Genomic DNA, 25066 nt, shown 5'->3' on the forward strand with positions numbered 1-25066 from the left:
ATTGTAACAATTGTCAATTTTTTTTTAAGTGTTCTTTGTCTTCTTTGACTGTTGAAAATTTGGGACTTCTAATCATAAAATCTTTTATTTCCTGAATTTGTTGTTCTTTCAACAAATTTTCTGCTCCTTTTATCAGTTCAGCATAATTGGCTTGGAATGCTGAATTTGGATCTTGAGACCAAGGGAATTGACTTGCAAATAGAATTATATAATTTTATCAATGAAATATAGAAAACTCATATTTATGAACAAAGAGCTAATTTCAGAATAGCTCTTACTAAGTTTTCACAATTTTTAGTTGAAAAAACAACTAAAGAAAATGAAGCTCATGATTTATTACTAAAATCTATTTTATATAAAGATTGGGAAGAGCTTGAAATAGAATATATAGATATTAAGGAGATAAACAATCTTCCAGATATATTTCAAGATTTTATTAATAAAGGAACAAATAGTCCTATAATGAATAAAATGCTTAGACTATGGTTATATAATAAAGCTAGAAAAATTTTACTAGTAGAAAATTTTAGAAAAATAAATGGCACTATTTGCAAACAAGAAGCTCAATTTCAAAAGGTTTTTTCAAAATACTTTCTACAAGCTTATGTTTTAAATAATGTTTTAGATAAAAAATTTCCTAGTAAAAAATTTAGACTTGATCATGAACTATTTGATATAAGCAATATTGAATGGGGTTTTGTTAAAGAAATAGTAGCTCAAAATTTTTCTTTTCATTTATTAAAAGATTTTCCTGCATCTATTTAGTCTATATTATTGAACATAATAAATAAAGATGAGTTTTACTATTATTTTCATTTTGAAATAAGCAGCCTTATTGGTATTGCTGAAAAGAAAAATCTTATCAGCCATATCAAATTTGGATTATTCAAAGAATGATTGGAAGTCCCAAATTATCAGCAATCAAAGAAGACAAAGGAACACTTGACAAAAAACATTGACAAGTGTTACAAAAATCCTAGTTATTATCAAACCCAAGCAGGGATAGATATGATGACAAAAGGCCTAATATTTACTTCAGCAAAAGATTTATAAACTCTGGACTGATGGAAAAAGAATATTGGCATATGAAATTGGAAACATCCAAAATGATAGAGATTAAGAATCTGTGCAACTATTAAAAAAGATAGCTAAAATGGAGATTGAAGGTTTTCCATCTCATATAATAGAAGAAATCAAAAACAGGCGGAAGACTTGGAATTCACCAAGACTGTCACTAGATTCATTACATCTAGATGAGATAGAAGAAATGAATCTAGATAACATTCAAGAAGGATAAAGCTAAAATAGGCAGCTATGTAAAAAAAATAAAGTCCAAGAAAAACAAATATTCAAGTATGGAAAAAAGAAGACAACTTGAAAAAAAGGGCAATGCAACATGAAAGCAACCATGTTAATGATGAGACAAGATCTTTATCAGAAAATTTTGCGGGATTCAAAGAAAATTAAATAGAGTTTTAGAATTCTCTTATAAATAGAAAAGGAAGAAGCCTAAAGAAGGCATCGAAAAATAGCTTAGAAATATTTCTTTTTTACTTTTCATTCACCATCCTCTCATTGTAAAAACTTTTCTTTTACTTCTACTTTTTGTAATAAAATATATTGTCTTTCGCATTCCCCTAGCATCCTGTAATTAGATTTTTATTAATTTTATTTGAATCCCACACAGTTTTCTGATAAGGATCCTATCTCATCATTAACATAGTTGCTTTCACGTTGCATTGTCTTGTCACATCATTGATTTGATGGTTGCTTTCACGTTGCAGTCTTTTTTATTTGCATCTAGATGCCCTTTTCTTTAAGTTGCCTTCTTTTGTCCATACTTGAGTGTTTGCTTTTCTTGGACTTTACTTTTTCACGTGGCTGCCTGTTTTGACTTTATCCTTCATGAATATTATCTAGATTCATTTCTTTTATCTCATGTAAATGTAATGAATCTAGTGACAGTCTTGGTGAATCCCAAGTTGTAATGACCCAAATTTTACTGTTACCTGAAAAGTGTATTTTCGGGTCTCCGTTTCTGAAAAATGGATTTATAAATATTTATTAAAAATATTTACTAAGTAAAATGAGTGGTTAATTAGAGTTTATTAAGTGAATTTAATTTAATTAAAAGTGATTAGGAAAAGGATTAAATTGAATATAATGTGAAAGTTTAATTATAGAATAAAGAAAATTGAAAGGACTAAATAAGTAAATAAGTCAAAGTGAATGCCAAGTGTGTTATAAAAATAAAATACATGTGTAATAAATATTGTACATACAATTGTAATACATGTATGTATTTACTTATTATTTAAGTAAATATTAATGTTATTATTATTATCATTATTAATTATTATTGATATTATATTATGAAATAAAAGAAAGACAAGTGTATGGTAATGATTGGATACAAATGTATTAATAAAAATACATACATTTGTAATACATATATTTGATATTAAATAGATATTTATTATTTAGTAAAAGATAATTATTAATTAAATAATTATATTATAATATTTTATGTAATAAATATATTAAATTATGACAAGTTTGTGGATATAAATGGATACAAATGTAAAATAAATATTTGATATTAATTATATATTTATTAAGTTAACATATTATATATATATATGTAAAGTAAAACAAAAGAAAAAGAAATGAAAAGGATAGAAAAGAAACAGAATGAAATGAACCAGAGAACAAGGGAGAAAAAGAAAGAAACAAAGAGAAGAAAGGAAGAAAAGGGAAAATTTGGGGTTTGATGCTTGAGGCTTAAATAGGTAAGTCAATTAAGTCATTTTTACTTAATTTTGATGTTTTAAAAGCTTTGGAATAAGGTTTTGATGAAATTAAGTTGATGTTTTGAAAGCTATTAGATTTCTAAATATTGTTCATGTTGAATAAAATGATGAATTTAGGGGTTAAATTAATAGAATTTTAAGTTAGAAGTGAAATAATGATTAAATTGTAAAGTAATTCGTAAGTTTTGAATAGTAGGGACTAAATTGAAGAATTTCAAAATTATAGTTTATGGTGAAATTAGAAAGCTGAATAAAAATTATAGTTTGAAGTGGAAATTGAATGAAAATATTGAATTAAAGGTGAAAAATAAAAGTTAGTCTCGGTTTGGGACTAAATTGGAATTTAGACAAAAGTTGAATAAAAATTGAAACATTCAATGTGAAAATTTTACTGTATTAATGATTATAAATTGTATTAATTTCGTAGCCAACAAGGTGTTGAAAAATCCTCGGTTAAGAAAGGAAAAGACGAGGTCAACGAAGGTTAGCTCGAAAATTACGGTTTGTGTTTCTATATTCAGAATTTAATATTTAATTGTTGAATTTATTATTTAATGTGTAGGTTGATGCATTGAAAAGTGAAAATTAATTGTTAATTATTATATTTTGATTGAATGTTATGGTAAGTAATTAAGGTAAGCATTATTGTGTTTTATGATTATTGAAATGAATCAAAATGTATATTGTATTGCAATTAAATTGCATGTAGATTGATATGAACCATGTTTTTTGAATTCGGCCCAGACGTTACGGCCGAATTCGGTGTGTCACATTGAAGTGTTTTTTGAAAACCATGTTTTCATTGAAAACCCTTCTTGATGTAAAACTCATTGGAGCGTTATTGTAAAACTCATGTTTTAATTAAAAATCTTTGAGAAGAATATTTTCGTTATAGATTAAAATGAATGGAAGCTGTACACTAGGTAGGAAGCCAGAAAAGAGGAGGTGAGTCTATTGGACTGCTTAAGTACCAAGCTCTTCATGGATCCAATCCTAGACATGCACACATCCATTGCCACACTTAAAGCATATTACTTGTCCACGAACAACAAATTAAGTTTAAGTCCATTTAAAATATTTATTTCCTTTGAAAACATTTACGTTGCGGAAGCTTTGCTCGATAATCGTGAAATTTTGAAAATAAGTAACTTTTATAAAACGCGCCTTAGAGCTAACCAATTTAATAACCCAAAATATTAAAAATCATAAAAAGAGCTGCCTTATTACAACTTAAACCAGAATAAAAATAATCAAAATAATAAATGTGAAACTTATTTTAAAGAAAACAGAAACTTAATCTTCGTGGCCACTCTAAATCCCGCCCAGCTCCAAGTCCACCAACTAGGGCTCACCTACAAGGATGGAAGAGAAAGGGGGTGAGTTTGGAAAACTCAATGTGTAAAGTATCCCAACTAGAGCCCAAATCAGTTCAAGCTTTACTAGGCCTAAGCCCTATTCAGAAATCAATGTTAACTGGGCCTTAGCCCATATCAATATTAATCTGGGCTATAGCCCCTTACAGTATCAGAGTATATTGGGCCTAGCCCATATCAGTATCAATCTGGGCCGTAGCCCTATTACAAGTCGAGATATATTGGGCTTTGGCCATATTAACACAGTTGGGCCCATTTCAATACAGTTGGCCCATAACAAAACAGCCTCATATGATTAATGCATGATAACCCCATCCAACCTTGCACTTGCCTCCGTACATCCCTACACTTTTTGTGGGGAATAAGTCACCCACGCCATCCCTACACTTACAGTGTTAGCACCGGTTGCGGCACTAACTATAATCCGCAGCAAAGCTGCTTATATCAGAATATGTGGCACAGCCACCAGAACGGGTTCTTCCGCCATAACATAACCCAGATCCCATGCAACAGATATACATGTCATGGCATACAACAAACAGAATCAGAATATCATGCATTTCAGTCAAAATTAACCCGAGGGGTATAACGGTCATTATGCACCTAGGGGTAAAATGGTAATTTTCATACTTAGGGGTATTTTAGTAAAATTTACTATTTTAGGGTTTACATACATCCTACAACTGTTAACGCATCAATAGAAGCACTTACCGAGCGTCTTTACTGAATTGGGCCCGTTGGCCTATTAACCCGTTTTCGGCCCATTAAGCCCAAATATACCGAAGTGCACGAAATTGCGCACTCTGCAATCATACTGCTTTAGATTACCAAAACTAACAAACAACCCTCTCATGAGCGCTCGCACGCTCGCAAGTTCACAAAATACTGGCTTTCCGGCATTTTGGCTTTTCGGCTTTTGCTGATCTAGTCTATGAGTGGGTGTCGTTTACACACCTGTTTTTCGACGAAACGTTGACGAGTTCCACACACGAGTTGCCTAAAATCAGTTACTAACACGTTAAACTATGAATCCATAACAACTTAACACATCAAACCCTTACCATATTTGGCCCTTAACACCTTAGGCACTAAAGTTCTTACCTTTGCCGGAAAAATGGAATAGATCTAATTCTGGTCGTTCCAAATATCCAAGCCCTCTATTAGTAGCCGTTAATCCACACAAGAGCAAAACAAATCAAAAAACACCACTAAACTCTTTTAGTTTAGTCGACAGGCACCCTTTGCATATAGGGGTTTTCGACTTTTCTTTAAATCCTGAAATAAAGAATGGAAATAAGATTCCGAGTACTTACCACCAATGATGTACTTGTCAAGAGTGTTTCAAACACTTCCCCAATCTCAAATCTACAGTGAATCCAATCTTAGAATGCGAGTAGAGAATAGAACTAGATATTAATTACCGAATCACTAAAATATGAGGCTTTTCGGCTTTTGGATCTATCCTAGAATATGGCTATTGCGATCTATAGGTGACGATAAGTTCACCATTGAAGAGATAATCAGTAGAGGAAGAGATGTAAGATTAGAGGTTCGGTCTTTTGAAAGATTAAAAGGAAAGGAGATATGGTTTCAACCAAATGAGTAATCGGCAACCAATATTTGAGAAGAAAAAGTTGTTTTAAAAAGAATTTGGCTTTGAGGAAAGAAAATAGAGAAGGAGAGAATTGTTCAGCTTTTAGGAAAAATAGAAAAGAATATGAGCAAAAGAAATAAGATAAGATTAGAATAAAATAAAGTCCTTTTCCAATTTTAATTCCTTCCTTAGCTCCCTAATTCCTGGCCAAATTCAAAGTTTGGATTTAATTCAAACTCTCCACTACTCCTGTTGCTGGTAGAGTTTCTTTCCCGTACGGTCTTTCCCACGCTCGTATAACAAAAAGAAGCACCCTCTTGAGCGTAATTTTGCTCAAACACAGGACCTCCAGTTGCCCAACCTTCATTCTTGGCCACTAGACGCGCATTTGCTTTCAACAATATACCGTCACATTTTATCTTAAAGGTTATCTGCTGAAGTCCCGCTCATTTTAAAAATATAAAATTAAGACATACCTACGCCTAGACTCGAACCCGTGCCCTTGTGGAACTCCTAGCACCCTACTGGCATTGCGCTATAAGCTCTTTTTGATTAACTTATACTCGCAATTCCTCTTAACCCTTATTCTAGCCGCAATCTGCATATTAAAAAAAAAACCCAAATTGTGCACACCGCACCTTGAACCCAGGCACCTCCTACACCTTCCTAGCGTGCTTAGCCACTGGGCCAAGTGCTCTAGTATGCTAAAACGCAGCCCAAATTATTATTAAGGCCTACTGCCCAGATTCCCTAAGGTAGCATAAAATTAAAATTTTTCTAGAGTCTTAAACACCAAAACAACAATACTTTTATAAATATATATATTTTATTTTTTTTCCCTATCTAATAATAATAATTATAATAATAATAATTTTATAAATATATCTAATAATAAAATTTCAAATATCAATAATACAGTAAATAATAATAATAAATTTCATAAAAAATTTTCAAACATACATGCAGTAATATTTTTCTAATAATAATAATTTTATCTCATGATACTAATTAAAATTTCGTAAAAATTTAAAATATCCGTATTTATAAATACAAGAAAAATTTTCTAGTAGTAATTTGATTCAAAGTTTTTTTCTTAAACGATAATATTTAAAACTTCTTAATTATTCAGGTTTTCTTCTATTCGAATCCCAGACTCAAAGCCCAATTCTTTCTAGGCCCAATTTTTGGGGCGTTACAACTCTATCCCCCTTAAAAAAATTTCGTCCTCGAAATTTCCAACTATCAACTAACTGTACTACTCAAGTCAAACCACTATGCTTCTGCTGCGCACTCTAGCTCTAATTGTAAATTAAGTAATTAATACACCATGAGAGAAGTACGTACCAACATCTACTTTTGGAGCGTCTCCGTTCTCACGGCGACATGCTGCATAGACCAAAGCTGGCTGTCTCGCCTCAGCATGTCCCATACCCCTGTCTGGTGCTCCACGACCACGACCCATTCCATTGCTACGGCCTCTTACTGGCTGCTGACCACCCCTCGGAGACTGTATATTACCCGTACTAGTAGTTTGTCCATAATCTGGTCTCCGAGGACACTCTCTGAAACGATGCTCCATCGATCCGCATCTTAAACAGGCTCCAATCCTTTTCCAGCATTCGCCATAATGGCTTTTCCCGCAATCAACACAAGGTTGTAATCTAACAGCAGTAATAGGGGCTTCAGCTCGGACCGGCCCATCTGCCCTGGCACTTTTCCTATGCCTCTGATCAGAATTGGAGGGCTTTAAATCTATTTTTTTTACTCATTTTCTTTTCCCAACTCTGGCGCTCAGCGCGCTTCACATCCTCATCTATCTTAGCCTTCTCTACCAATGCCACAAAATCTCGCTCCCTCTGTGGAGCTATTAATACTCGTAGACTATCCCGGAGGCCATCCTCGAACCGAACACAACGTTCGTACTCTATTGCTACTATCCCACGGGCATATCGGCTAAGTCGCAAAAACTCTGCCTCATACTCAGCCACAGACCGATCCCCTTGAGTTAAGTTTAAGAATTCCTTCCTCCGGGCATCTACATAGCTTGCCCCAACATATTTCCCTTGAAATGCGGATTTAAAGAATTCTCAGGTAATCCGCTCGAGATGAGTACCCTCTTTCACAGTCAACCACCACTGGTAAGCTTCCTCCCTAAGTAGTGATATCGCCCCTTTCAACTTTTGCTCAGCCATGCAATCCAGGTCATCCATTATTCTTTCCGTGGCTTCCAACCAGTACTCAACCACATTCGGGGCTACTCTAGAAATGCCCTTAAAAACTTCTGCTCCATTCGATCAGAGACGTTCCGAAACTGACCCACGACTTCCGGTACCAGTGTTGGGTCTAGCGACCCTCTCTAGAATACGAAGCATGGCTTGGGACAGTGCATCATCCCTAGCCGTACGATCATACGGTCTTGTCCCACTATCCGTCGTAGGCGATACCGGTGTCTCACTAGCGTCCACCACAGGTATAGTATCAGAGGCAAGGGACTCAGCTCGTGCCCCTCTACGACCTCTACCACGACCCCTAATAACCCGTCCACGAGTACCACGTGTGCTCATCGTATCTATCGAATTGCCTGTATTAAGAGTTTTATGCCCAGATAGAGTTTTAGAGTTCGTTTTCGTAATTTTCAGCCTAGCTACAGTCTCAATCTTATAGTCTCAATATAGCTCTAACTACAATGTCATAGCAGAGTCTCAGTAATATAACAAATACTTAGTAAAGTTTAGAAAAGGTACTTACAGACTTGGTGCCGGGGATTTAGGGTGCCACTTTTTCAGAAATCAGAAATTCAAATTTATTCTTTGTGCACTTTGAAAACAAAATTTAAAAGAATTTTCTAACATTTCCATAAAATCGATTTCAGTATTTTTCTATGAAACTAGATTTCAAAATTTTATAAAAAAAGTTCGGACCCGATCCACAGCCGAGTTGTTGCAACCGGGCTCTGATACCATTAAATGTAACACCCCAAACCCGGCCCAGACGTTACTGCCGAATTCGTCGTGTCACATTGAAGTGTTTTTCGAAAACTATGTTTTCATTGAAAACCCTTCTTGATGTAAAACTCATTGGAGCGTTATTGTAAAACTCATGTTTTAATTAAAAATCTTTGAGAATAATATTTTCATTATAGATTAAAGTGAATGGAAGCTGTGCACCAGGTAGGAAGCTAGAAAAGAGGAGGTGAGTCTATTGGACTGCTTAAGTACCAAGCTCTTCATGGATCCAATCCTAGACATGCACACATCTATTGCCACACTTAAAGCATATTACTTGTCCACGAACAACAAATTAAGTTTAAGTCCATTTAAAATATTTATTTCCTTTGAAAACATTTACGTTACGGAAGTTTTGCTCGGTAATCGTGAAATTTTGAAAATAAGTAACTTTTATAAAACGCGCCCTAGAGCTAACCAATTTAATAACCCAAAATATTAAAAATAATAAAAAGAGCGGCCTTATTACAACTTAAACCAGAATAAAAATAATCAAAATAATAAATGTGAAACTTATTTTAAAGAAAACAGAAACTTAATCTTCGTGGCCACTTTGAATCCCGCCCAGCTCCAAGTCCACCAACTAGGGCTCACCTGCAAGGATGGAAGAGAAAGGGGGTGAGTTTGGAAAATTTAGTGTGTAAAGTATCCCAACCAGAGCCCAAATCGGTTCAAGCTTTACTGGGCCTAAGCCCTATTCAGAAATCAGTATTAACTGGGCCTTAGCCCATATCAATATTAATCTGGGCCATAGCCTCTTACAGTATCAGAGTATATTGGGCCTAGCCCATATCAGTATCAATCTGGGCCGTATCCCTATTACAAGTCGAGATATATTGGGCCTTGACCATATTAACACAGTTGGGCCCATTTCAATACAGTTGGCCCATAACCAAACAGCCTCATATGATTAATGCATGATATCCCCATCCAACCCTACACTTGCCTCCGTCCATCCTTACACTTTCTGTGGGGAATAAATTACCCACGCCATCCCTACACTTACAGTGTTAGCACCGGTTGCGGCACTAACTATAATCTGCAGCAAAGCTGCTTATATCAGAATATGTGGCACAGCCACCAGAACGGGTTCTTCCTCCATAACATAACGCAGATCCTATGTAACAGATATACATGTCATGGCATACAACAAACAGAATCAGAATATCATGCATTTCAGTCAAAATTAACCTGAGGGGTATAACGGTCATTTTGCATCTAGGGGTAAAATGGTAATTTTCATACTTAGGGGTATTTTAGTAAAATTCACTATTTTAGGGTTTACATACATCCTACAACCGTTAACGCATCAACAGAAACACTTACCAAGCATCTTTACTGAATTGGGCCTGTTGGCCCATTAACCCGTTTTCGGCCCATTAAGCCCAAATATACCGAAGTACACGAAATTGCGCACTCTGCAATCATACCGCTTTAGATTACCAAAACTAACAAACAACCATCTCACGAGCACTCGCACGCTCGCAAGTTCACAAAATGTTGGCTTTCCGGCATTTTGGCTTTTCGACTTTTGCCGATCTAGTCTATGAGTGGTTGTCGTTTACACACCTGTTTTTTGACGAAACGTTGACAAGTTCCACACACAAGTTGCCTACAATCAGTTACTAACATGTTAAACTATGAATCCATAACAACTTAACACATCAAACCCTTACCATATTTGGCTCTTAACACCTTAGGCACTAAAGTTCTTACCTTTGCCGGAAAAATAGAATAGATCTAATTCTGGTCGTTCCAAATATCCAAGTCCTCGATTAGTAGCCTTTAATCCACACAAGAGCAAAACAAATTAAAAAACACCACTAAACCCTTTTAGTTTAGTCGACAGGCACCCTTTGCATATAGGGGTTTTCGACTTTTCTTTAAATCCCGAAATAAAGAATGGAAATAAGATTCCGAGTACTTACGACCAATGATGTACTTGTCAAGAGCGTTTCAAACACTTCCCCAATCTCAAATCTACAGTGAATCCAATCTTAGAATGCGAGTAGAGAATAGAACTAGATATTAATTCCCGAATCACTAAAATATGAGGCTTTTCGGCTTTTGGATCTATCCTAGAATATGGTTATTGCGATCTATAGGTGACGATAAGTTCACCATCGAAGAGACAATCAGCAGAGGAAGAGATGTAAGATTAGAGGTTCGGTCTTTTGAAAGATTAAAAGGAAAGGAGATATGGTTTCAACCAAATGAGTAATCGGCAACCAATATTTGGGAAGAAAAAGTTGTTTTAAAAAAATTTGGCTTCGAGGAAAGAAAATAGAAAATGAGAGAATTGTTCAGCTTTTGGGAAAAATAAAAAAGAATATGAGCAAAAGAAATAAGATAAGATTAGAATAAAATAAAGTCCTTTTCAAATTTTAATTCCTTCCTTAGCTCTCTAATTCCTGGCCAAATTCAAAGTTTGGATTTAATTCAAACTCTCCACTGCTTAGCAGTAGTCCACCGCTCAGCCGACTCCTTTTTCTGGTAGAGTTTCAATCCCGTACGGACCTTCCCACGCTCGTACAGCAAAAAGAAGCACCCTCTTGCGCGTAACGCTGCTCGAACCTGGGACCTCCAGGTTGCCCAGCACGCTGCTGGCCACTAGGACGCGCATTTGCTTTCAACAATATACCGTCACATTTTATCTTAAAGGTTACCTGCTGAAGTCCCGCTCATTTTAAAAATATAAAATTAAGACATACCTGCGCCTAGACTCGAACCCGTGCCCTTGTGGAACTCCTAGCACCCTACTGCCACTGCGCTATAAGCTCTTTTTGATTAACTTATACTCGCAATTCCTCTTAACCCTTATTCTAGCCGCGATCTGCATATTAAAAAAAAACCAATTGCACATGCCGCACCTTGAACCCAGGCACCTCCCACGCCTTTCTAGGCGTGCTTAGCCACTGGGCCAAGTGCTCCGTTATGCTAAAACACAGCCCAAATTATTATTAAGGCCTACTGCCCAGATTCCTTAAGGTAGCATAATATTAACATTCTTCTAGAGTCTTAAACACCAAAACAACAATACTTGTATAAATATATATATATTTTCCCTATCTAATAATAATAATTATAATAATAATTTTATAAATATATCTAATAATAAAATTTCAAATATCAATAATACAAGAAATAATAATAATAATTTTCTTAAAAATTTTCAAATATACATGCAATAATATTTTTCTAATAATAATAATTTTATCTCATAATACTAATTAAAATTTCGTAAAAATTTAAAATATCCGTAATAATAAATACAGTAAAAATTTTCTAGTAGTAATTTAATTCAAAATTTTTTCTTAAATGATAATATTTAAAACTTCTTAATTATTCAGGTTTTCTTCTATCCGAATCCCAGACTCAAGCCCAATTCTTTCTAGGCCCAATTTTTGGGGCGTTATAAATAGGGGCAAATAAAGGTACTGAAAAATTTACTACTTTCGAATATTTGACTGTTACTGAATAAATAAATGACTAATACTGAATAATAATGATTAAATGATTGTTATTGAAAAATACTGCCTGTCATTGAATAATTGATTGCTACTGAGTAAAGGATTGGTACTGAACGAATAATCGTTACTGGATAACTAATTGTTATCGAATGACTAAATGTTACTGAAAGAAACTGATAAATTAATCGATACTGAAATATGTTTACTGATATTGAATAGTGAACAGAAACATAAGTAAGACATATGAATAGAGAATATTATTGTTGTGAATTAAATGAAAAAGTTAATCAAGTTATTAGATAATGAAGGTTGAATAAGTTGTAAAAAAATTACTTATGAAATGAATAAATGAATATTTATGATTATTATAGGACAATAAGTGTATGTTATGTTTTAAATGTTCGTATTAGAGAAATACCACTGAGTTCATACTCAGTGTACGGTTTGTTTCCGTGCGCAGGTTAAGTTAAAGTCAGATCGTTGAATCAGCATCCTAGGCCGATTCCAAACTCAATAAGGTAAAGTATGTTAATTGTTGATAATGGCATATACCTAGAATGTCTTAAGTATGTTAAATCATGTTTGGACTGATTGAATGGAGAAATTTTGAAATGCTTGTTGTCTATAATTTACAGGATTGGTAAATTTTAAAATACAAGGTTCATTTTGAGTTCACATTGTTTGTCACACGGGCGTGTGACCAGGTCGTGTGAGACATACAGCTTGCACATGGGCATGTTGTAAGGCCATGTGTCCCCTGCACTTAAATTGTTACAACCAAGTTAGTACACGGGCGTGTGCCTTGGTTGCCACGGCCGTGTCTTAAAGTCAGTTTAGTACACGGGCAGGCCACACGGACGTGTGTCATGGTCGTGATTAAAAGTTAGTGTTGCACACGGGTTGAGGACACGGGCGTGTCCCAAGCAGCACGGGCATGTTAAACTAGCCACACGGGCGTGTGGTACTGTTCAAAAGAAGAAAATTTAAAATTTCATGAAAAATTTCCTAAGCTTCTGATTGAATCCCAGTTTATTTTAATTACACTGGTAAAGTACTGTGGACCCATTAAAGTTATATTTAGATGGATAATATTGCATTTATACTTGTTTATGTGCAAATGTACTGTAATGACTGGTAATACTCTGTAATCCTGTTCCGGTAATGGGACGGGGTTAAGGGTGTTACACAAGTCTTCCACGTGTTTTTGATTTCTTCTATTCTTGAGATGGAAAATCTTCAATCTCCATTTCAACTATCTTTTTCAATAGTTGCACAGATTCTTCGTCTCTATTATTTTGGATGTTTCCAGTTTCATATACCAATACTCTTCTTCCATCAGTCCAGAGTCTATAAATCTTTTGCTGAATTAAATATTGGCCTTTTGTCATTAGATCTATCCTTGCTTGGGTTTGATAATAACTGAGATTATTATAACAATTGTCAATGTTTTTTGTTTATTGTTCTTTTTCTTCTTTGACTGCTGAAAATTTGGGACTTCTAATTATAAATTCTTTTATTTCCTGAATTTGTTGTTGTTTCAACAAATTTTCTGCTCCTTTTATCAATTCAACATAATTGGCTTGGAATGCTGAATTTGGATCTTGAGACCAAGGGAATTGACTTACCATTAGAATTATATAATTTTATTAATGAAATATGGAAAACCTTTATTTCTGAACAAAGAGATAATTTCAGAAGATCTCTTACTAAGTTTTCACAATTTTTAGTTGAAAAAACAACTAAAGAAAATGAAGCTCATGATTTATTACTAAAATCTAGTTTATATAGAAATTGGGAAGAGCTTGAAATAGAATATATAGATATTAATGAGATAAACAATCTTCTAGATATATTTCAGTATTTTATTGATAAAGGAACAAATAGTCCTATTATGAATAAAATGTTTAGACTATGTTTATATAATAAAGCTAGAAAAATTTTACCAAGAAAATTTTTACAAAATATATGGAGCTATTTGCAAATAGCAAGCTCAATTTCAAAAGGTTTTTCAAAATACTTTCTACAAGCTTATGTTTTAAATAATGTTTTAGATGAAAAATTTTCTACTATAAAATTTAGACTTTATCATGAACCATTTGATATAAGCAGTATTGAATGGGGTTTTGTTAAAGAAATAGTAGCTCAAAATTTTTCTTTTCATCTATTAAAAGATTTTCCTGCATCTATTTAGTCTATATTGTTGAACATAATAAATAAAGATGAGTTTTACTATTATTTTCATTTTGAAATAAGCAGCCTTATTGGTATTGCTGAAAAAGAAAAATTTTATTAACTGTATCAAATTTGGATTATTCACAGAATGATTAGAAGTCCCAAATTATTAGCAGTCAAAGAAGACAAAGAACACTTAACAAAAAACATTGGCAAGTGTTACAATAATCCTAGTTATTATCAAACCCAAACAGGGATAGATTTGATGACAAAAAGCCCAATATTTACTTCATCAAGAGATTTATAGACTCTGGACTGATGGAAGAAGAATATTGGCATATGAAACTGGAAACATCCAGAATGATAGAGATGAAGAATCTGTGCAACTATTAAAAAAGATAACTAAAATGGAGATTGAAGATTTTCCATCTCATATAATAGAAGAAATCATAAACACGTGAAAGACTTGGGATTCTCCAAGATTGTCACTAGATTCATTACATCTAGATGAGATAGAAGAAATGAATCTATATAACATTCAATAAGGATAAAGTCAAAACAGGCAGCCACGTGGAAAAATAAAGTTTAAGAAAAACAAATACTCAAGTATGGACAAAAGAATGCAACTTGAAGAAAAGGGAAACCAGATGCAAACAAAAAAGATTGCAATGTGGAAACAACCATCAAATCAATGATGTAACAAGACAATATAACGTGGAAGCAACCATACTAATGATGAGATAAGATCCTTATCAGAAAACTATGCGTGATTCAAAGAAAATTAAATAGAGTTTTAGAATTCTTTTATAGATAGAAAAGAAAGAAGCCTAAAGAAAGCATCGAAAAATAGTTTAGAAATCTTTCTTTTTATTTTTCATTCACCATCCTCTCATTGTAAAAACTTTTCCTTTACTTCTACGTTTTGTAACAAAGTATATTGTCTTCTGCATTCCCTATTATCCTATAATTGGTATCAAAATTTTCGTAGTCTATATAGATGATATTTTAATATTTTCATATATATTAGAAAAACATAGAAAACATTTAAATATCATTTCTCAAAATTCATAAAACATGAAATTATTCTAAGAAAATAGAATTAGAAAAAAGCAGAAATAGAATTCTTAGGATTAAAATTATTTTGGATGGTCTTAAACTACAAGATGATATTATAGTAGAAATAAAAGAATTTCCTAAAAATATTGAAGATAAAAATAACTTCAACAATTTATAGGAATTATTAATTATGGAAGAAACTTCTTTCCCAACTTATCTGAAAAAATAGGTAAGTTGTATGAAAAATTAAAATGAAAAATAGGTAAGTTTGGAAACTGTACCTAGAAGAATTAGATGGTACAATAAATTATGTACTTTTTAATTTTTCATATAACTTATATTTTTTCAAATAAGTTAGGAAAGAAGTTTCTTCCATAATTAATAATTCCTAAAATTGTTGAAGCTTATTTTATCTTTAATGTTTTCAGAAATTCTTTTATTTTTACTATAATATGATCTTGTAGTTTAAGGCCATTTGAAGATAATTTTAATCCTAAGAATTCTATTTCAGTTTTTTCTAATTCTATTTTCTTAAGACTTAGAATAATTCCATGTTTTATGAATTCTTGAGAAATTATATTTAAATGTTTTCTATGTTTTTCTAATGTATCTAAAATATTAAAATATCATCTACGAGACTACAAATTTTTATATTTATTAAATATAAAATACATCCATCTTTGGAAGATTTACGGTGCATTACATAACCCAAATGGCATTACTCTTCATTGATAATGTCCATTAGGAGCGCTAAAAGCTCTCAATGGTTTAGATTCTTCGGTTAGCATGATTTGCCAAAATCTCAATTTACAGTCAAATTTGTTGAAATATTTTGCTTGTTTAGCTTGATTAATTAAAACATTCTTTGTTGAATAAAATATCCATCAAAAATAATATTTTGATGTAATCTTTTATAATTAATAATCATTCTAGCTTTTTCTCTTTTAATTTTAGCATGATTTCTTACTATAAAATCGAACTAGAATATGGACTATTAGTTGTTTCTATGAATCTTTTTCGATAATTCTTTAATTTGTAGATCAAATTCATCTATATCTTGTTTAGTATAGATCATTGGTTTAACTCTAATAATTTTATTGGGATTTTCCAATTTAATTTCACAATATCTAGGACTATTTTGTCATAATTTTAATGGTTCTTCACTAAAATTATTTTCTAATATTTTAAACAATCAATGATTTGGTTCAAATTGTTTAATCTGTTCTTTTCTTAGTGGTGTAAAATTTTATCACACACAAATTTATAATTTTCAACTAATGGTATTTGTATGAAGTTTTTCTCTGAGATAACATAATTAAATTTTTATCTATAGAAAATAGTAAATGTTGGTATATAAAATTATTTCCTAATAATATATCTCCATGCATTGTAGGAAAACATAATATTTTGGGTATCACAAATCTTACATTATTTATGTAGATTGGTACGTTTCTAGCCTTATATTAAATTATGGTTTCATTATCATCTATTCCTATGGCCTCTATTGGGTGTTTCATAGGTTCCCATTTTTCTACAAGAATGGGATTTTTTTTGCAACTACTAGTTGTAGCTCTTGTATCTAATAAAGCATGCAAGAAATATGTTTTATATTCTCTAAATTGAAATGTAATTTCAGTATATGTATAATATTTCCTGGATTAGAAATTTGAAAATGTAATTACATCACCGGTTCCAATTTTCATTTGTTAAATAATTGTTGAAGTTTGTATTTATTCCATTCTAGTGTTTCTAGAATTTGTACTTGGTTCAGTAGGAAAAATAGGAATATCAACTGTTTTCATACCTATTGGTATTGAACTTGTACGTGTATTATCCTCTTCTTCCTCTATTTGAGTATTTGAGGTTAAAACTAAATTATCATTTGTATTTGTTATAGCAATTGTAACGCCCCAATATTTCTAATTCTGTTTCTGGATAATTTTGACACAATTGTGTATCTGGTTCAGTGGTTAAGTGTTCTGGATGTATGTGTGAAGTCTCAAGTTCAAGACTTAGCTTTGGTAAATTTTGGTATTTTTCTGACTTAAGCATTTTACTTACTCAGTGGGCTTATATTGAATTAATTGTAAAATCATATTAGAATGAGCTTGTTGGTTTGAGTGGTAAGGGAGTTTGTGTGTTATGTGGGGGTTCTGTGTTCAAATCTCTGAGTGAGTGTGAGAGTTTATTTTTGCTCAAACTTTTGCTCGTTTGACCAAAAGAATTTCAGTCAAATAGGAATTCTGATAAGGTTGAGTAGTATGTTAGTGGGAGTAAATTTGAGGATAATTTTGTTTTTTTCAATTTTTTTCAATTTTTCGGTTTCTAGGAAAAATCAACATTTTGTTTCCCCACCACTCTGCCAAAATTCCTTTGAACTTTCCCTCTCCCTGTTGCTTTCATTTTCCTAAATTCCTATATTCTTTTTGCTACGTGAATTGCACTGTGCGGGTTCAGTGAGTTTTTTTTCTTTTTCGTCGTAATCTTGTAACGAGTGAACAGGAATATAATGTTCTTTTTCTGCAATTTTTGGTGTAGGAGAAGGCCTTGAATGGTGAATTTTGCTCCTTTTGTTTTAGTGGTGTTAAAGGAGGTCTTTCGTCGGTGGTAAGTCAAGTTTCTGTAAGTTCGTTATTGTCAAAATTCGCTAATCGATTGCTAAACTGATGTTGGGTATTCTGGTTATAGGTTTTGGTTATCTCGGGATTGTGTTAGCTGCAAAAACGAACTAGGTGTGTACCCGAAACACAAAAAAAGGAAAGCCGAAAAACCCTACTGTCAACACCACACAGCCGTGCGGTAGGCCGTGTGCGACGACATGACCGTGTGATTGACGAAGGCCTGCCGTACGCAAGACACAGTCGTGTGAGGGCTGTAGTGTGGCTGTGCGAACCACACGGGCTAGGTCAAATTGGGCGTGTGGGTTTTAGGGTTTGGGGTTTGGAGTTTTAGGATTTAGGGCATGCTATACGGACGTGTGGTATCTGGGCCAGGCAGTGTGGTCCACACGGGCAAAACCAATCTGGGCTTGTGGGCCTATTTATCTATATTTTTCCCTAGGGTTGCATGGGTCGTCCCAAACGACTGTAGGCTTACTGTAGGGTCAGTAAAGGCTAATTAAACCCTAAAATGTATGAACTGTCAGTTTGATATTCTAATCTAATTAGAAATCTGATGCATGTCTACTTGCACTATTATCTGTTATTTGTATACGATCATAAGCATATGAGCATGTTAGATTATTTTTCTGTATTGGTATATTCATGTATCTGATATTGGGCTTGGGATGATGTATATTGGAGGAAGTGTTCTGAAAGGCAATTTACACCTATTATCTGGCATCATGGCTGCATTATATCTTATAGGTGTCGCATCGGTACTATATGGTGTATAGGGATGGGTGGGTGTTTTAAACCCCACATGGTGCGTAGGGATGGTCAGAGATGGTGTGCAGAGGATAAGGGTAAGATTCTGAATCTGATTTGTGTATCTATATCTGTAATGGGCTTAGGCCCGAATCTGTATCTGACTGTTTTTTGACTTTCTGGTTGTGTGTGTGCTTAATTCTGTGGGGTTACACATTGAGTTTACGTAAACTCGCTCTTTTCTGTTTAATCTGTTCAGGTAATCCATAGAGTTAGGCAGATTGGTGCAACAGAGGACTCGATGATAACCACCAGCTTTTACTGTTTTATTTTGTTTTATGTTTTATTTAAAGTTTTGGCTTTGAGTTTGGAGAGGTTGTATTTTCTGGGACTTTTTAGACTCTTTTAAATTATTTGGCGTTAGTTTTCAGTTTTTGGTTTTATCTAAAACATGATTTTCTTAAAATGTGAACTATTTTCCTTAAACACGATAAATTTCCTAAGCTTCCACTAAAATGATATGATTAAAGACAAGTTGACTAATTAAATATATGTTTTGAATTAAATGAAAGTAATTTATGAGCTTAAGGGTTTTATCGAGTTAGCTCCGTTTTCAAAACCCCTTTCATGTGACATTGCTAGATTCGGCCATAACGTCTAGACTAGGTTTGAGGTGTTACAACAATATTTTTAAAATATAATTTATCTTCAGACGACATATATTCTATAGTACTTACAGGTTTAGAAGTACTTGTACTACTTATCTTTTCTATCATCCAGTCTTTTAGTATTGATAAATCTCTTAAATGTAATAATCTTGGTTGTATTTCGGTAGTAAATTTATTGGGTTCAAAGAGCTCAATAATTTTATTATTAATTTATTTAATCTCTACCTCTGTTGTATTAGTATATTCATTAATAGAAATCCATCTTATTGCTAGATCTTTTGCTAAATCATTAATTTCAGAATTTTTTGTCTGAATTCTTAGACATAGATTCTCTTCTATTAGAAGATCTGTAATAGATATAAAGTAGTTTGGTTTAACTTTAAATCCTATTACACTGGTATGTAACTTTGATTGAATTCCTCCAATAAGTGCTTTTATTGGATTTTCAAATATTTTATCTAGCAAAACTGCTATTATAGGTATATCACGACCTCTTTTAAATAAAGCTTTAATAGTTATCATTATTATTCCTAAATGTATATATCTAACTTGAGGATATTTCTTTTAATCCTCTTAATTTTATCTTTAGTAAATAATAGGATTTCAGTTAATCCTCCTCTGGTATCTTTAGTCATAGTATTACCACTTATTTTTTCTATATGTCTTTGACTCCATATTTTGAATTTAGATATTTTATATATTTCTTCTTTAGGAATATGATTTTTATTTATTTTTCTATCATTTCATCGAAAAGTCTTTTCTTCTCCGATTAGATTTCCTAATTTTATATTTTATTGTTCGATTTAGGAATTTCTTCTAGTTGATTATTAGAACTATTTCCTATATTAAACATAAATATATATTCTTCTTCATCTATATCATAATCTGTTTCTAATATTAATTTATATAATATTTCTTCAGCTTTATTTCCTCTTCATAACATATTTCTAAGTCTTGTTCTTCAAGTGTTTTAATCACTTTCTTTGCACTTTTTCCTTTGTTAGGCTATGTGAGCTTCTTCATCACATATAAAACATTACATATTTATTTTTTAGGTTTTTAGAAGTTTTTCTTCTAACAAATCTTTCCTTTTATTATAACCAATATATTTTCCATCTAACTAATTTATATCTTCTATTTTCTTTTTATATCATTTATAAGTTGCAGGATGTACTAATTTCCATCCAAATTCCTATTCATTTTCTAAAATTTTTATACAATGTTTAGTATTTAATTTATGCTTAACTTGTTTAGAAGCTTTACTTTGTAAACAAAATGAAGTTATTCTTTCTTTTGCAAAATTAATTTTATTTCCTATAGAGTCTATATTTTCGGTTCTACACCGCCATTTTACTATGCTTTTCTAAATAAGAAACATATTTTTATACATATCTCATTCCATGGTGGTGGTAATTTATGAAAATATTAGTTTTTCCAAAATTCTATATTTTCATTTTTAGTTTTTGATATTCATGAAGAAATTTTTAGAAAATTCTTCTAAATATCTAATATCACATAATTTAATTTTGACAATATATAACTAGATATACTATCCTGATCTTTTTTATCCGCCACAAAATTCTATTTTTAGAATAAAAGTTAATCCTTTTAAAAGATTTTTGAAAGTTCCTATTTGATTGATTAACTGCCCTTTTTGTTCTTTTTTATCAGATTCTTTCCATCTTCTTTGAAATTGTAGAACATATCCTTGAAATGTTCCAACAAAATAGTTTAAATTTTTTTCTTTTGACCACATATTGTTGTTGTTTACAACAATAGTCATAAATTGTGCCCAATCATCTATGGTTTTTTCATAGTCTGCAATAGGAATAGAATATTAGTTAAGTCTAAATATATTCCTCATTAATTTTGCAACATTTCTTTTATTTAAATCATCTATTTTATGTAGAACTGGTTGAGTAGATGATTCTCCTGGATTTTAATTTTTATTTCATTTGTAGCTATATTTTTAGTTTTATTACTAAAAATTCTAGTTGTATTTTCGAGTTTTTCAAAATTTTTATTAAAAGATCTTAGATAAATATGTTCATACTTTCATGGGTCTAGTTGACTTGAGTACGAGATAACTTTCATGTCTAGACTCAAATTCCTATTTCACTAAATAATTAAAATTTATTAAAATATGATTAAAATATGTCTAAACCCAATAACAGCTTATTGGGTTTAGGTTTTAAGTGTTAAGTGGTGGGACAAATTAAAATGATGGTAGCCCTTTCGTGCAAGTCATCACATGATCAATTGCTGCATCTAATTAATTTACCCGTTGAGAAGCACTTGCTATAAATTCCTAATATTTCAACCTTTAACTTTTAATCCCATTTTATTCTTAAACAATATTGTTGAGAAGCAATTGAAACTTTGGGGGTTGAATCATCAATGGGTAAGAGTTTCAAACCCTTTATTATTGCAAATTACAAAGAACTTTTTCCCATAGGATATGCAACAATTTGCTGAATAAATTAAATTAAAACAAATGGATTGGAAAATGGATATTAAAACTTAGGAAACTGGATTCTTGAACCACATTTAGCCCTGGGTAACAAAGGACATTTAATGAAATCTGAACCGGAATTATCCACACACAAGTAAACTTGATAAAGCTGACTGTTACGAGATGAATCCACATTGCACTCAATGCCGGGAGTAAACCCAACTGCTTGCCTTATAGCATCCTCGATCTCCTCCAATTCATAGAATTCATCATTTGGCTTTATTCCTGCAGCACAAGCAAACTCGTTCAAACAACTATTAATTATATATTGCTCTGACCCGAATCTTTATGAATTTGGGGGTTACCTGCGCTTGTTAAAGCTTGAAGGAGGTTAGCCTTTTGTTTCAATTGGAGAGCAGCTTCAAAGTATTCACGTTGGCCAAGTTCAGATTCTGAGCAAGTCCCATGTTTTAGCCATTCATGAGTCCAGAACTTAACTCCATCGTTGCTAGGACATGAAAGAGTGGGCCATTCCTTTTCCAGACTCCCAATCAGGCTTGAAATCTATTTACAGGAGAAGCCATTATGTTAATCCCATGGAATCTGCTGGTAAATGATATTTGCGTATTTCTGTGATTAAACAATATCAATAATAATTTGGATTTTAGCAGCAATTAGTATTCTTTTAAGCCACGAAAGACATTTGACTAAATCGAGACATAAACAGGCTGTTGAGCGTTGGGTGGTCTGCTTTGTTTTCCTCAACTCTCACTCCCACCAACATGTAAGGTGACAAATTCGGTAGTTATAGCTGTTGTCATGTGAATAAAGTACTTTAATCAAAGAAGAAAAGTTAATTACACAATATATCCTTAAATTATGACCCTCATTTTAAATTAGTCCTAAATTTGAAAATATACTAATTACATCTTCAAACTATTAAGGTTATATGAATAAGATATTTTCGCTATTAGAACATTAAATGACACAAAATCTTTTGTAGCTTAATTTACAATATTAATTTTAAATTACAGTATATAAGATTCAATATATCATTTAACAGTTAATGTCACGATTTTAGTAACATAATTATTTGATTAATAAAATATCGACAATTTGAAGATGTAATTAAAATGATTTGAAGTTTGAGGACCAATTTAAAATGAAGGTTATAATTTGATATGTGAGGTGCAATTAAAAAAAATTATTATTAGCTAACCAAATAATTTTTCTTAATTAGAGCTAACCAAATAAATTATGTTATTTCAAAAGACAGATAGATTTGTCTCGAATAAAAACAATAGAAATCTTAAGCATGACCAAATGTGAGCATAAAGATAATCTGTGTGATCCAAGGTAGACAGCGGGCATATGTACCCAGGATTCTTCTTCCTTTAAAGCAAAGGGCGCAGGGGCTTACGTTTACAGTACAGTCCCCTTCATCGCACTATCTTGGAACTGAATTATTACTACCTGTTTCTTCATTTTAAAGGCTAAAATGCTGTTAAAGGTTAAAACGAATATAATTTTGTGTTATATTTTCAACATAGTTTTAGATATGATAGATGTTCTTTATTCTCTTAATCATTAATAGCTTTGTTGTATTTTTCATTATTCACATTTATCTATTCGAATATTCCAAATCTATAAACAAAAAAAAAATTGCTGGTCTTTCTAAAACCTTAAAAACCATCACGTTACATATAGTGCCGCAAGTATAATATATACCTCAGATTTGTCGAAACGACTGTTGGTGTCACAGTTGGAAGGGTAGCCACCATCGTTGTAATTAGGCCAAAGTCCATGGATCCCAAAATCCGCGGAAGGCTTTCCCGTCTTCGGGTAACAACATCTTTGTTTCGTGTCGCAGTATGATCCAGGCCACTGTACCAATTTATAATCCAAACTCCAAAACATGAGCTTAACGATAAACTTTAAACACAAACTAAAAGAACAATATATGTGTATAACATAAATAAGGGAGTCTCATCGTTTTCATTACCTGTAGAACAAAGTAGAAGAAATCAAAATCTTGTGAGAGACAAAGAACAGGCAAGTATTGTAATGCCAAAAGGTTGATGATAACGATTGAACCTGAGGTGAGTTTCATGTTTTTAGAAGTTTTTTTCTCTCTTGAACAAATGATGAAGTTGTGTTTGATGGATGAGTATATTTATAAAGGCAAGAAGGGGTAAGTTTTGAGGATCATGGATCCTTTTTGGCAGCATATTCTTGTCAACACATTAATGTTGGCGTGTTTTAAGGTCATCTTCGATGGATTTTAGTTTCTAAAAGAATGTTTTGATTATTAGGTCTTAATCTTATTGGTTTTAAAGACGTGGTTAATTGGGGTTATAATTAAAAAGTAGTAGCAATGTTGGTGGAGGGGGGAGTGGCCTCTTGCGTGCAAGTCAACAATTTCATCCCTTGTGCCCTAACACGTGAAGTTTTAATCGTTTTGGAAGGGGATTGGTTTGTTTGATAAGGGATCTTTTATTTTTGTTTTTATATATGACAAAATAATAATAATAATAATAATAATAATTTTGCTACATAATCCATTTCTTTTTATGATATTTTCATTTATTTATCAAAATTTAATTATTATAAAAGATGGTTGTTATATATTTATAATTAAATTTGAGATTTAAATCATAAGTATAATAGTTTTAAATTATTCTTTCCTAATATTTAAAATAAAACATTTTTAAATTAAAATTTCTCATGTTAAATAATTTATGAGTTTTTATGTGTAAAACTCATAGCAGCATAATTGTTTTAAAAAATTATGATTCTTTTGTTTTACTTAAAAGATTTTTTTATTTAATAAAATGTAATTAATATGCATGCTTTTATGAAATATGTATAGTTTTAATTTTTTTTATCATAAATGTATAGTTTTACTTTAATATTTGAGTCGAGAGATTATTATAGAGAACTAATTTAATAATGCATGTACTTTATAATTATAGTTGTTATTATAAGTTGAAACTGTTATAAAAATTAAATTAATAAATCATAATAAAAATTGAGTGACTATTATAAAGAAGATTGATTGTATATTAAAGACCTTTTGAATGAGCATTTATTTTAGTGTGATG

The 25066-nt window shown here is 32.0% G+C and overlaps 1 protein-coding gene and 1 long non-coding RNA gene across 3 annotated transcripts; one reads left to right on the forward strand and one right to left on the reverse strand.

The window, feature by feature from the left end:
• The first annotated feature begins 2658 nt into the window (after window positions 1-2658).
• LOC128285203 (uncharacterized) lies at window positions 2659-12218 on the forward strand. Of its 2 annotated transcripts, XR_008275652.1 has the most exons (3): window positions 2659-2789; window positions 3238-3293; window positions 12133-12218. It is a non-coding gene; the product is annotated as an uncharacterized LOC128285203 (long non-coding RNA). The 2 variants fall into 2 exon arrangements; XR_008275651.1 differs by lacking the exon at window positions 12133-12218 and having other exon boundaries at window positions 3238-3449.
• A 9673-nt stretch (window positions 12219-21891) lies between these two features.
• On the reverse strand, window positions 21892-24263 carry LOC108478474 (ribonuclease 3-like). The gene is made up of 4 exons (XM_017780934.2): window positions 23968-24263; window positions 23694-23849; window positions 22331-22529; window positions 21892-22250 (listed from the first exon to the last, which is right to left on the reverse strand). Exons 1-4 carry the CDS (start codon window positions 24073-24075, stop codon window positions 22027-22029), a joined length of 687 nt encoding a protein of 228 aa, XP_017636423.1. The 5' UTR covers window positions 24076-24263; the 3' UTR covers window positions 21892-22026.
• Window positions 24264-25066: the final 803 nt, after the last annotated feature.

This window comes from Gossypium arboreum, chromosome 12, assembly GCF_025698485.1.
Source record: "Gossypium arboreum isolate Shixiya-1 chromosome 12, ASM2569848v2, whole genome shotgun sequence".
NCBI lineage: Eukaryota > Viridiplantae > Streptophyta > Magnoliopsida > Malvales > Malvaceae > Gossypium > Gossypium arboreum.